Source organism: Canis lupus, chromosome 8, assembly GCF_003254725.2.
Source record: "Canis lupus dingo isolate Sandy chromosome 8, ASM325472v2, whole genome shotgun sequence".
NCBI lineage: Eukaryota > Metazoa > Chordata > Mammalia > Carnivora > Canidae > Canis > Canis lupus.
In genome coordinates this window covers 991,395-1,006,013 of record NC_064250.1, presented here as the reverse complement: position 1 = coordinate 1,006,013, position 14,619 = coordinate 991,395, and the positions used below count along the sequence as shown (strand labels likewise).

At 40.1% G+C, this 14,619-nt stretch overlaps 1 protein-coding gene across 3 annotated transcripts in view; it reads left to right on the top strand.

Annotated features, from left to right (window-relative positions):
* CATSPERB (cation channel sperm associated auxiliary subunit beta) overlaps positions 1-14,619 on the top strand; it is a 149,362-nt gene that overhangs the window by 59,981 nt on the left and 74,762 nt on the right. For all 3 annotated transcript variants that reach the window (XR_007412245.1, XM_025467827.2, XM_025467826.2), the window contains exon 15: positions 4,476-4,620. Coding sequence is in view for 2 of the 3 variants with exons in the window: in XM_025467827.2 (XP_025323612.1) it covers positions 4,476-4,620 (145 nt within the window). In the remaining variant the exon portion in view is untranslated. The remainder of the gene's footprint in view (positions 1-4,475; positions 4,621-14,619) is intronic.

The window sequence follows — 14,619 nt, the reverse complement described above, 5'->3', positions numbered from 1 at the left end:
AAGGCGAGCAATAAGAGAAGAAAGGAGGAGGGACAGAAAGCCACAGGACACACAAAAATAAACAAAATGGTAATAGTGAGTCCTTCCCTATCAGTAATTACTTTAGATGTATATATATTAAATTCCCCAATCAAAAGATAAAAATAAGCTCAATGCATAAAAACAAAAAATAACAACAAAAAAACCCAGGATGCAACTACGTATGGTCTACAAGAAATTCTCTTTAGATCCAAGCACACACATAAGCTGAAAGGGAAAGGATTGAAAAGAACATTCCAGGCAAATGGTAACCAAAAGAGAGCAGGGCTGTCTATACTAGTATCATAAAGAATAAACTATAAGTCAAAAAGTATTATAGGAGACAAAAAAGGTCATTATATGATAATAAAAGGTCAACTCACCAAGAAGATATAACAATTAAAAATGTTCATGTACCAAACATCAGAGCTCCTAATATATGAAGCAAACTTTAAAAGAATCAAAGCGGGGCATCTGGGTAGCTTAGCCACTGAGTGTCTGCTCAGGTCATGATCCCAGGGTCCTGGGATCCAGTCTCACATCAGGCTCCCTGCAGCGAGCCTGCTTCTCCCTCTGCCTGAGTCACTGCCTCTCTCTGTGTGTCCCTCAGGAATAAATAAATAAAATCCTTTAAAAAAATCAAAGAGAGAAACAGCAACACAACAATAAAAGCCTTAATTTCCCCACTTTCAATAATGGATGGAAAAACCAGATGAAAGATAAATAAGGACATAAAAGACATGAACCACATTGTAAACCATTAGACCTAATACACATGATCAGATGACTCCACGCAACAAGAGTAAAATACAAATATTCCTCAAATACACACAGAGCATTCTTTAGGATAGAACATAAGTGAGGCCACAAAACTAGTCTCAGCACATTTAAAGTGACTAAAATTATACAAATGTCTTTTCTAATCACAATGAAATGAAACTAGAAATCAATAGCGGAAAGAAAACTGGAAAATCCACAAGTATATGGAAATTAAGTTTTTAAACAACAAATGAGTCAAAGAAGTAGTCAGAAGGGAAACTAGAAAATATGTTAAGAAAATTAAAATAAAAACAAAACACACCAAATTTATGGGAGGCAGCAATAGCAGTACCAACAGTGGAGGTTATAGTTATAGACACACATGTTAATAAGGAAGAAAAATCTCAAATCAACAACCTAACTTTCCAATTTAGGAAACTATAAAAAGAAGAAAAAAAATCAAACCCAAAGTTAGCAGATGGAAGGAAATAATAGACTAGAGCAGAGATAAATGCAATAGAGAATACAGAAATAATAGAAAAAAATCAACAACACTAAGAATTGGTTCTTGGAATGTTCAACAAAGTTGATAAACCCTTAGCTACAATAACTAAGAAAAAAGAGAAGAGTCAACTAAAATAAAAAATTAAAGAGGACATTACAACCGATACCACAGAAATAAGAAGGATTGTGGGATTATGAAAAATTATATGCTAACACACTAGAAATACATAAACTACCAATAGTAAATCATGAAGAAATAGAAAATCTGAACAGACCAAAAACTAGTCATGAGATTGAATAAGAGATTAATATCCAGAGAACTTCTACAGCTCAGCAATTAAAAGAAAGGCACTCTGATTAATAAACTGGCAAAGGTCTTGAATAGAAATTTGTATAATTGAGTACCTTCCAGCAAAGGAAATCCCAGGGCCAGGTGGCTTTATTGATTGAATTGTTTCAGATATTTAAAGAATGAACACCAATCCTCCTCAAACTCTCAACCAAAAATCGAAGAGGAAGGAATATTTCCTAGGTCACTCTCGAGGCCAGTGTTACCTTAATACCAGAGCCAGATAAGGATACTATAAGAATACTAGAAATCAATATCCCTGAAGAACATTTATGCAAAACTCTTCAACAAGATACTAGCAAACTAAATTAAAGAGTACATTGAAGGGATTACTTATACTGTGACCAAGTAGGATTTAATTCTGGAATGCAGTGATGGTTCAACACATGAAAATTAATAAATGTAACACACCATATTAACAGAAGGAAGATTGAAGCCTCCACCATCATGTCAACAGGAGATGTTGAAGAGGATATGGATCAATCAGATCTCTCATCCATTGCTTATGGGAGCATAAATGACTACAAATTATTTTGGAAAGCAATTTGGCATTATTATCCTGTAAATTACAGTGGTTGCATGTGCTCTGTCTCACCAATTCCACTTTTTTTGGCAAGGGAAACACAAATATGAGGAAACATTTTGAAATCTTCATCATGGCACTATTAGTCATAGCATTAAATACCTGAAAATGATCCAGATGCCCATGAATAGGAGAATAGATAAATTGCAGTTGATTCACATAATAAACTATTATACAGCAATATAAAAGCAAATGAGCTGAGCTATATGCAACACGTATGACTATAAGTAAGTAATATTAAGAGGAGGAAAAGTCAGTCTTAGAAGACAATATATGGATGGTATCTTTTTATAAATAGCCAAAAGAATAAACTCAAGCAATTTATCACCTAAACCTGCATACACATATATTGCTAAAACTGAAAAGAAAGCAAAAACCAAGGGAGTGAAAAATGCAAATTTCATTTCAGAATATTGGACATCTCTGAGGGAAGATGCAGTATAATAGGATTGGAGAGAAGGAAGAAAATGCAAAGTACTAGCAACATGCTAATTTCTGGGTTGGGATGTCAGTTCACACATGTTCATTATACTATGCAATAACATAAGAAAGATAAAAGTGAGCTGTACAGGGATCAATAATTTAGAATGGGAAAGAGTGTGATGAGATGCCATTGTTTTCATTCAGGTAATCAGTAAAAATCTGAAGTAAATTTTTGATGATTTGTGAGGTTTTGGAATACAATGCTAGTGGGACTATAAGGTGGTTCAGTGAAATTGAAAAATCATACAAGTTTTATATTTTGATAGCCTCTGACCCGGTAACTCAGTTTTTCAGTATCTGCTCTACAAACACACTTTAACATTAGTAACAGAAAGACAGATAAATGAATGCTCCTTGCCATATTGTCTGTTAACAGCTTACATTTTGATCCGACCTTTAAGTGTCCTCTGGTAGGAAAACAGAATATCTCCAGTGTGGTGTAGCCATCATATTGGATACCATGCAGCACTAGAGAAGATCGTGAAGATCCACATGAGCTAATATGAAATGATCTGAGATGTTTTGTTGAGTGGCAAATGTAACTTAGAGAACAATAGGTACAATATGATGCTGTTTTGAGTATATTGTTCAAAATGCCTTTCCTCACCCACCGACCCACCCACCACCATGCTCAGTAGTAACATTTGCAGGAGCCAAAGCCAGAGTAATATTGGAGTCCTCATATCCTATAGTCACAGGATGTATACATAGGACATGTCTACATAGGATATGTATACCCATGGGGGGGTATAGATCATGCTACACCAGCAGTGAGCACTAATTTCTGAGTGATAGAAATCTTCATATGTGGTTTAGTAAATACTCTGTGTAATACGCACGTCCTAAACATGTAATCCAGGACAAGGTTAAAACTAATCTGAAGCTAATATGGCACTCAGATACAGAAAGACGTAGTTATAGAAAAAAATATACGTATAGATATAAATATAGGATTTTAAAATATAACAGTCGTTAGTTACCTCTAGGAAAGGACAGAAAAGACCACAGTTATATAAGATAAGGTGTAAAAGAAAATGATTTGGATGGTGGTCAAAGAAACTGCAGTGGCAACTTATAATGTTTTAAATGTATGAGAAGCTAATTTTCAGATCTAACTTGTCATTAAAATTCATTTTTTAAAAAGAACCTTAAAAACCCGGAATCTTTGTTTGACTAAGATTTAGGCCATTAAAAGAGGTCCCAAGGAAGCAGGATTCATCCAATACAGGATCCGATTTATCTTCAAGCAACTCTTAGGGGAAAGAGGAGGGGAATAGAGAGACTTCTTCTGGGGTGGAGTAGATCTGGAGATTGACTCAGGTCTTGGGACACGCTGTGGCAAGTGTCAGTGAGCATTACCACCAACACAGGCTCACAGACATACTTGCCAGAGGCTTAGAACAGAAAGCCTCATGTCAGTAGGAGGTAAGCTCCTCCCTTCCCAGCCAGTCACACCCAGCACTTCATCCTTTCATGATCAAGGGGACCCCACTTGGGAGCTGATGGGATAACTCTGTTCTTTTATGCATTCATCATGCACACTGTAGACCTGCGACTCTGCCACGTGCGCCTCGTCCAAACCCCAGGAAGAAGCTACACAGGTCGTTGACTGGGTGGGTAAGGAGTCTGTGCACCTGCAGGCACCTGATGGGTGTGGAAGTTTCCGAGGGGCCCTGCGCTGGGGCTTCGCTGAGTAGGGAGCTTATAATGTGCAGACAGGGTAACGGTGACCATTGGGGGGCAGCCCCTTAATGAAACATCGTCTGTTTGTTCCCTCAGATATGGCTTTCAATCGACGGCGGCAACACTTTCGAATTATTAGCTGACTTTCATGATGATATCATAAAGAATACTTACCATAGCTTTTATACTTCAGACATTACTTTTGTTTCCCAAAGTGGAAATGTCTACCTGACAAAGGCAGGTGAGAAATTCACTTTTATTCATAGAAGAACTACATGTGAGCAGGGATTCGAAGATCTATGAAAAAACAAACAAAAAACCTGTCGTATTAATCAACTAATCTTAAGGTCTCAAACCTATTAGGGGTGACAGATTTTTTAAAGTTTATTATTTTTTAAGATTTTGTGTATTTATTTGTGAGAGACACAGAGATAGAGGCAGAGACATAGAGAGAGAAGCAGGCTCCCTGCGGGGAGCCTGTTGCAGAACTTGATCCCAGGACCCCAGGGTCACGACCTGAGCCAAAGGGAGACACCTGACCACTGAGCTACCCAGGGGCCCCTAAAAGTTATTTTTATTGTGGTAAAATACACATAACAAAGTTGACCATCTTACTCATGATTAAGTATGATTATTAAATATTGGTGGTTCAGTGCATTCAAAATTCCTGCAGCCATGAGCACCCCCGTCTCCAGAACTCTTCCCATCTTGTAAAACTTAAATGCTATATACCTTAAAAAAAATAAATCCTCATTTCCCCCCTTCCCACAGCCCCCGTTACCACCAGTCTATGATTTTGACTGCTCTAGGTCCCTCATATAAGAGGGACTCTATGATTTTGACTGCTCTAGGTCCCTCATATAAGAGGAATCATCCAGGATTTGTCCTTTGGTGACCACGTTATTTCACTTAGCATCACGTCCTTAGGGTTCATCCATGTTGTAGCATGTGTCAAGATTGCCTTCATTTGTAAAGCTAAATAACATTCCATTGTATGTATGTATATATATGTATATACCGCATCTTGCTTATCTATTCATCCATTAAGGGACATTTGTGTTGCTTCCATGTTTTAGCTACATAGGTGTACAAATATCTCTTTGAAACTCTGCTCTAAACTCTTTTGGGCAGATACCCAGATGTGGAATTCCTGAATCATATGGTAGTTCTATTTTTAATTTTTTGAGAAATTGCATTTCTCCTTTTCCACGGTAGCTGTACCATTTTACATTCTCACTGCCAGAATAAAAGAGTTCTAATTTCTCTACATCCTTGCGAACACTTGTTATTTTCTGGTTTTGGTTTTTGGGTTGTTTGTTTTTTCTCCCCCGCTGGGTGGATATAAAACAATTTATTAAACTAGCCTCCTCTCTGTATATGTACATTTAGATTATTATCAGTATTTTGCAATTAGAAATTATTCCAGAATGCGTACTCATATACATATTATTTTTATATGGACTTAGATGAATATTTCCAGAGTATATTCCTAAAAAATGAAATTGCTGGGTTAGGATGTAAATGCATTTATAGTTCTATTAGAAGGGCCAAATCCCATTCCATAGACACCCACTTGCTCCCAGTAATACATGGGAGTCAACAGTGGGTGCTCAAACTTTTAAAAAAATTTTAATAGTCAAATTTTTATTTTTAAAATTTTATTTAAACTCTATTTGCCAACTTATAGTATACTACCCAGTGCTCATCTCATCGTGTGCCCTCCTTAATGCCCACAACTCAGTCAGTCACCCTCTCCTATCCTTTTGTAACCCTTTGTGTTTTTCTTCATAGTTGTCATCCTAATGAGTGTGAAGTAGTATCTCATTGTTTTGATTTGTGTTTTCCTTAATGTTAAGCATCTTTTCTTGTGCTTATTAGCCATTTGTATATCTTCTTGGGAGAAACCTCTATTCAAGTCACTTGCCAACTTATTAATCAGATTGCTTGAGGTTTATTATTATTATTATTATTATTATTATTATTATTACTAAGTTGTAGAAGCTCTCTATTCTGGATATTAATCCCTTATCAAACATTTTCATGGGCTGCCTTAAATCTCCTTGGTTACGTTAATTCTAAGTATTTTTTGGATGATGTTATAAACGGAATTGTTTTCCTAATTTCCTTTTCTGATTATTCATTGTGATTGTATTGAAACACAACTGATTTCTGTGTATTGATTTTATAGCATGCCACTTCTCTGAATTCACGTATTCTTTTTTTTTTTTTTTTTTTTTATTGGTGTTCAATTTACTAACATACAGAATAACACCCAGTGCCCGTCACCCATTCACTCCCACCCCCCGCCCTCCTCCCCTTCTACCACCCCTAGTTCGTTTCCCAGAGTTAGCAGTCTTTACGTTCTGTCTCCCTTTCTGATATTTCCCAGACATTTCTTCTCCCTTCCCTTATTTTCCCTTTCACTATTATTTATATTCCCCAAATGAATGAGAACATATAATGTTTGTCCTTCTCCGACTGACTTACTTCACTCAGCATAATACCCTCCAGTTCCATCCACGTTGAAGCAAATGGTGGGTATTTGTCATTTCTAATAGCTGAGTAATATTCCATTGTATACATAAACCACATCTTCTTTATCCATTCATCTTTCGTTGGACACCGAGGCTCCTTCCACAGTTTGGCTATCGTGGCCATTGCTGCTAGAAACATCGGGGTGCAGGTGTCCCGGCGTTTCATTGCATTTGTATCTTTGGGGTAAATCCCCAACAGTGCAATTGCTGGGTCGTAGGGCAGGTATATTTTTAACTGTTCGAGGAACCTCCACACAGTTTTCCAGAGTGGCTGCACCAGTTCACATTCCCACCAACAGTGTAGGAGGGTTCCCTTTTCTCCGCATCCTCTCCAACATTTGTTGTTTCCTGCCTTGTTAATTTTCCCCATTCTCACTGGTGTGAGGTGGTATCTCATTGTAGTTTTGATTTGTATTTCCCTGATGGCAAGTGATGCAGAGCATTTTCTCATATGCATGTTGGCCATGTCTATGTCTTCCTCTGTGAGATTTCTCTTCATGTCTTTTGCCCATTTCATGATTGGATTGTTTGTTTCTTTGGTGTTGAGTTTAATAAGTTCTTTATAGATCTTGGAAACTAGCCCTTTATCTGATATGTCATTTGCAAATATCTTCTCCCATTCTGTAGGTTGTCTTTGAGTTTTGTTGACTGTATCCTTTGCTGTGCAAAAGCTTCTTATCTTGATGAAGTCCCAATAGTTCATTTTTGCTTTTGTTTCTTTTGCCTTTGTGGATGTATCTTGCAAGAAGTTACTATGGCCGAGTTCAAAAAGGGTGTTGCCTGTGTTCTTCTCTAGGATTTTGATGGAATCTTGTCTCACATTTAGATCTTTCATCCATTTTGAGTTTATCTTTGTGTATGGTGAAAGAGAGTGGTCTAGTTTCATTCTTCTGCATGTGGATGTCCAATTTTCCCAGCACCATTTATTGAAGAGACTGTCTTTCTTCCAATGGATAGTCTTTCCTCCTTTATCGAATATTAGTTGCCCATAAAGTTCAGGGTCCACTTCTGGATTCTCTATTCTGTTCCACTGATCTATGTGTCTGTTTTTGTGCCAGTACCACACTGTCTTGATGACCACAGCTTTGTAGTACAACCTGAAATCTGGCATTGTGATGCCCCCAGATATGGTTTTCTTTTTTAAAATTCCCCTGGCTATTCGGGGTCTTTTCTGATTCCACACAAATCTTAAAATAATTTGTTCTAACTCTCTGAAGAAAGTCCATGGTATTTTGATAGGGATTGCATTAAACGTGTATATTGCCCTGGGTAACATTGACATTTTCACAATATTAATTCTGCCAATCCATGAGCATGGAATATTTTTCCATCTCTTTGTGTCTTCCTCAATTTCTTTCAGAAGTGTTCTATAGTTTTGAGGGTATAGATCCTTTACATCTTTGGTGAGGTTTATTCCTAGGTATCTTATGCTTTTGGGTGCAATTGTAAATGGGATTGACTCCTTAATTTCTCTTTCTTCAGTCTCATTGTTAGTGTATAGAAATGCCACTGACTTCTGGGCATTGATTTTGTATCCTGCCACGCTACCGAATTGCTGTATGAGTTCTAGCAATCTTGGGGTGGAGACTTTTGGGTTTTCTATGTAGAGTATCATGTCATCGGCGAAGAGAGAGAGTTTGACTTCTTCTTTGCCAATTTGAATGCCTTTAATGTCTTTTTGTTGTCTGATTGCTGAGGCTAGGACTTCCAGTACTATGTTGAATAGCAGTGGTGAGAGTGGACATCCCTGTCTTGTTCCTGATCTTAGGGGAAAGGCTCCCAGTGCTTCCCCATTGAGAATGATATTTGCTGTGGGCTTTTCATAGATGGCTTTTAAGATGTCGAGGAATGTTCCCTCTATCCCTACACTCTGAAGAGTTTTAATCAGGAATGGATGCTGTATTTTGTCAAATGCTTTCTCTGCATCCAATGAGAGGATCATATGGTTCTTGGTTTTTCTCTTGCTGATATGATGAATCACATTGATTGTTTTACGGGTGTTGAACCAGCCTTGTGTCCCAGGGATAAATCCTACTTGGTCATGGTGAATAATTTTCTTAATGTACTGTTGGATCCTATTGGCCAGTATCTTGTTGAGAATTTTTGCATCCATGTTCATCAGGGATATTGGTCTGTAATTCTCCTTTTTGGCGGGGTCTTTGTCTGGCTTTGGAATTAAGGTGATGCTGGCTTCATAGAACGAATTTGGAAGTACTCCATCTCTTTCTATCTTTCCAAACAGCTTTAGGAGAATAGGTATGATTTCTTCTTTAAACGTTTGATAAAATTCTCCTGGGAAGCCATCTGGCCCTGGACTCTTGTGTCTTGGGAGGTTTTTGATGACTGCTTCAATTTCCTCCCTGGTTATTGGCCTGTTCAGGTTTTCTATTTCTTCCTGTTCCAGTTTTGGTAGTTTGTGGCTTTCCAGGAATGCGTCCATTTCTTCTAGATTGCCTAATTTATTGGCGTATAGCTGTTCATAATATGTTTTTAAAATCGTTTGTATTTCCTTGGTGTTGGTAGTGATCTCTCCTTTCTCATTCATGATTTTATTAATTTGAGTCTTCTCTCTCTTCTTTTTAATAAGGCTGGCTAATGGTTTATCTATCTTATTAATTCTTTCAAAGAACCAACTCCTGGTTCTGTTGATCTGTTCCACAGTTCTTCTGGTCTCGATTTCGTTGAGTTCTGCTCGAATCTTTATTAACTCCCTTCTTTTCTTGGGTGTAGGATCTATTTGCTGTTTTTTCTCTAGCTCCTTTATGTGTAAGGTTAGCTTTTGTATTTGAGTTCTTTCCAGTTTTTGAATGGATGCTTGTATTGCGATGTATTTCCCCCTTAGGACTGCTTTTGCTGCATCCCAAAGATTTTGAACGGTTGTATCTTCATTCTCATTAGTTTCCATGAATCTTTTTAATTCTTCCTTAATTTCCTGGTTGACCCTTTTATCTTTTAGCAGGATGGTCCTTAACCTCCATGTGTTTGAGGTCCTTCCAAACTTCTTGTTGTGATTTAGTTCTAATTTCAAGGCATTATGGTCCGAGAATATGCAGGGGACAATCCCAATCTTTTGGTATCGGTTCAGACCCGATTTGTGACCCAATATGTGGTCTATTCTGGAGAAAGTTCCATGTGCGCTTGAGAAGAATGTGTATTCAGTTGAGTTTGGATGTAAAGTTCTGTAGATATCTGTGAAATCCATCTGGTCCAGTGTATCATTTAAAGCTCTCGTTTCTTTGGAGATGTTTTGCTTAGAAGACCTATCGAGTATAGAAAGAGCTAGATTGAAGTCACCAAGTATAAGTGTATTATTATCTAAGTATTTCTTCACTTTGGTTAATAATTGATTTATATATTTGGCAGCTCCCACATTCGGAGCATATATATTGAGGATTGTTAAGTCCTCTTGTTGAATAGATCCTTTAAGTATGATATAGTGTCCCTCTTCATCTCTCACTACAGTCTTTGGGGTAAATTTTAGTTTATCTGATATAAGGATGGCTACCCCTGCTTTCTTTTGAGGACCATTCGAATGGTAAATGGTTCTCCAACCTTTTATTTTCAGGCTGTAGGTGTCCTTCTGTCTAAAATGAGTCTCTTGTAGACAGCAAATAGATGGGTCCTGCTTTTTTATCCAGTCTGAAACCCTGCGCCTTTTGATGGGGTCATTAAGCCCGTTCACATTCAGAGTTACTATTGAGAGATATGAGTTTAGTGTCATCATGATATCTATTCAGTCTTTGTTTTTGTGGACTGTTCCACTGAACTTCTTCTTAAAGGGGAATTTTAAGAGGCCCCCTTAAAATTTCTTGCAGAGCTGGTTTGGAGGTCACATATTCTTTTAGTTGCTGCCTGTCTTGGAAGCTCTTTATCTCTCCTTCCATTTTGAATGAGAGCCTTGCTGGATAAAGTATTCTTGGTTGCATGTTCTTCTCATTTAGGACCCTGAATATATCCTGCCAGCCCTTTCTGGCCTGCCAGGTCTCTGTGGAGAGGTCTGCTGTTACCCTAATACTCCTCCCCATAAAAGTCAGGGATTTCTTGTCTCTTGCTGCTTTAAGGATCTTCTCCTTATCTTTGGAATTTGCAAGCTTCACAATTAAATGTCGAGGTGTTGAACGGTTTTTATTGATTTTAGGGGGGGATCTCTCTATTTCCTGGATCTGAATGCCTGTTTCCCTTCCCAGATTAGGAAAGTTTTCAGCTAGAATTTGTTCAAATACATATTCTGGCCCTCTGTCCCTTTCGGCGCCCTCGGGAACCCCAATTAAACGTAGGTTTTTCTTCCTCAGGCTGTCGTTTATTTCCCTTAATCTATCTTCATGGTCTTTTAATTGCTTGTCTCTTTTTTCCTCAGTTTCCCTCTTTGCTATCAACTTGTCTTCTAGGTCACTCACTCGTTCTTCCACCTCGTTAACCCTCGTCGTTAGGACTTCTAGTTTGGATTGCATCTCATTCAATTGATTTTTAATTTCTGCCTGATTAGCTCTAAATTCTGCAGTCATGAAGTCTCTTGAGTCCTTTATACTTTTTTCTAGAGCCACCAGTAGCTGTATAATAGTGCTTCTGAATTGGCTTTCTGACATTGAATTGTAATCCAGATTTTGTAACTCTGTGGGAGAGAGGACTGTTTCTGATTCTTTCTTTTGAGGTGAGGTTTTCCTTCTAGTCATTTTGCTCAGTGCAGAGTGGCCAAAAGCAAGTTGTATTGGGAAAAAGAGAAAAAGAGAGGAGAGAAAGAAGGAAAGAAAAGAGAAAGAGAAAAAAAAGGGAAGAAAAAGAAAAAAAAAAAAAACGAAAAAAAAAAAAAGAAAAAGAGAAAGAAAAAGAAATGAGAAAAAAAGGGTGTGGGGGAAGGAAACAAATCAAAAAGCAAAACAAAATAAAAACAAAAACAAAAACAAAAACAAACAAACAAAAAAAAAGAACCACCGGGGAGTATCTTCTGATTCTGTGTACTTTAAGTCCCTTGGCTTCTCCTGGAAGTTGTCCGTCTAGCTGGTGTTCTGGGGGAGGGGCCTGTTGTGCTGATTTTCAGGTGTTAGCAGTTGGGGGAGCTGCTGTGCCCCTGCCTGGTGCAGGGCTCGGTGGGGGTTGTTTACCCCGTGAGGCCCAGGAGGAACAGCCCCAGTGGCGGGGCAGCTCTGGAGCCCTGGATTCAGCTCCGGCAGGAACTCCGTCTGCAGGGCCTGGAGGCTCCGGGGCGGGGCCGCTGATCTGCTCAGCTGGGGCAGGAGCGTCCTTGCTGTCCTGGGCCCTCCCGGCCTCTGCCTGTCCCGGGGGAGGCCGGATCCTGGGCTGTGTCCCGGCGCCCTGTGCTCCGGGGCCTGCGCTGGTGGATTCGCGCTCCCGAGCCGCGCAGCCCCCTCCGCGGAGCTGCCGCCCGAGCCCCTCCGAGCTGCTCCTGGAACCGCGCAGCCCCCTCCGCACGGAGCCTCTTCCTCTGCCCGAGCCCCTCCGAGCTGCTCCCGGGGCCGCGCAGCCCCCTCCGCGGAGCCGCCGCCCGAGCCCCTTCAGCTGCTCCGGGTCCCGCCGGGTCCCCCGTGCGAACTGCAGCCCTTAGGGAGCTCGGCGCACTCTCCTGGGTGCGCAGTTGCTGTTACTGTCCCCGGGAGCCCGAGGGCATCCCCGCCCTCCTGGATCCTGCTCCAACTCCCTGCGAGCCCCTTTCCCCCGGGAAGGTCGGTGCAGCTCCTGCTCCTCCGGGACGGGGCTCTCCTGTCCTGGGGACACTCGCCCCGGCCTCAGCCCGGCTCCTCGCGGGGCCCCTCCCCCTTGGAGGCCTTTGTTTCTTTATTTCTTTTTCCCCGTCCTCCTACCTTGATAGAAGCGCGAACTCTTCTCACTGTAGCATTCCAGCTGGTCTCTCTTTAAATCTCAGGCCGAATTCATAGATTTTCAGGATAATTTGAAGGTTTTCTAGGTAGTTTGGTGGAGACAGGTGATTTTTGAATTCACGTATTCTAACAACTTTTTTGTAGGACCATTAGGGCTGCTACATATAGAATCATATCACTGTGAGTAGAGGTGATTTTGCTTCTCCCTTTGTGATATGTATGCCTTTTATTTTTTTTCTTGCCTACTTGTGCTGGCTAGAACTCCTAGTACTACTAGGTTGAACAGAAGTGATGAAAGCAGACCACTTTGCCTCATTCTTGATCCTAAAGGAAAAGCTTTCAGTCTTCTACCATTGAGTATATCATAGTTCACTATGGATTTCTCATATATGGCTTTTATTATGTCGAGGTCATCTCCTTTTTTTTTTTTTTTTGAGGTCATCTTTTATTCTTTGTGGAGTGTTTTTATCATGAAAAGATCAGAATGCAGATTCCCAATATTTGGAGGACAGGGTCTTTTTTGCCCACCCTGGCTCCGGGAATATGTGCACAGCTGCCTACCGGGAGGCTCAAGTGGAGGAGAGGCAGCTCCTGCTACAGGCCATACTGTCCACATCCACACCTTCCTCCAGAGGTTACAAGCCTCCAATAGACCCCAGAATTCCAAAATAATTAACATCAGAGACATTCTGCCAATGCAACTGTCGTCCAGGTGAGGAGACAGGTTCCTGGTGCTCTCTACTGTCTTCCCAGAATCTTTGGGGGGTGACGGGGTTTTAGGATCCTATGAAAGCCCTCAAGAGGGCTTGAGGTCCTCAAGAGGGGACCCTGAAACACCATGCTATGCTCCCATTTACAGCTTCTGTGAGGTTTTACTTCCCCACAAGACAATAGTCACTCCTGTTTACTGAGCTGTGTTTGTGCTGAGCATGTTACAAACACCATCTTGCTTAACATTCACAGCACTGACGGCAGCAGGTCATGTTAGCCTGCTTGTACAAATGCAACTAATACAAACAGAATCACACACGGCTTGTAGGAGGTGGCATTGTGTAAATGGTGCATGGCTCTCCATCCACATTAATTCTGGGATCTCGGTGGTCAAGCCTACATAGCTTCTCTCAGTTTATTTGTCCGGCAAAAGAAACAGTGTGTATTGATTGACCTTGTTGACCAATGCCCAGTCTTTTCCAACTCAGTTGACACTTTGTTAACCCATCTCAAAGCCTGGAAAGATGAAGGAACACACTTCTCTATTTATGTCTGTGTCTGTGTCTCTGTGATCTGCGTTCTCACTTTGTTTTGTTATACAATTTTTAGGTTTTTGAGGTCGTGTTCTGTGGAGTCTATTAATTTATTAAGGTCCTTTAATGAAAAATATGGGGGAAAATTTACCTCCTCTTGGGATAGACTTTGTCTCAACTGGATTCTTTACATCTTTTATATGCTGCTAGTGCCTTCTTTTCCTTTTCTTTCCCTTTTCCCTCTGCTCCTCCTGAGGCTTCCTCTTTACTCTTTTTCCTTCTTCATGTCTTCTCTTCTTTCTATCTCTGCTCTTCCTTTCATTTTCCCTAGTTCATCATTAAAGTGCGTGTAGCCCTAGTCAGACCTTCTATTTGCTCTAGTGTACTCTAGGTATTCTAACATACCCTTGAGACCTGCTTGCTTCACCTTATTGAGGTAGCCTCTGGACTTGTTTTCTCAATACAATGTCTTGGAAGGTAGTAAACCTGGCTACCCTCAAGAGGGCTTGATTTTTGCCCTCTGAGTACCATTTCCTCCTCTGTCAACTTCTCTCTTGTTAACTCTCTGTCAACTTCTTCTCTCTCTCTCTGCACGTTTCTGAGAAGTCCCTCTTCCTTTTCTTAA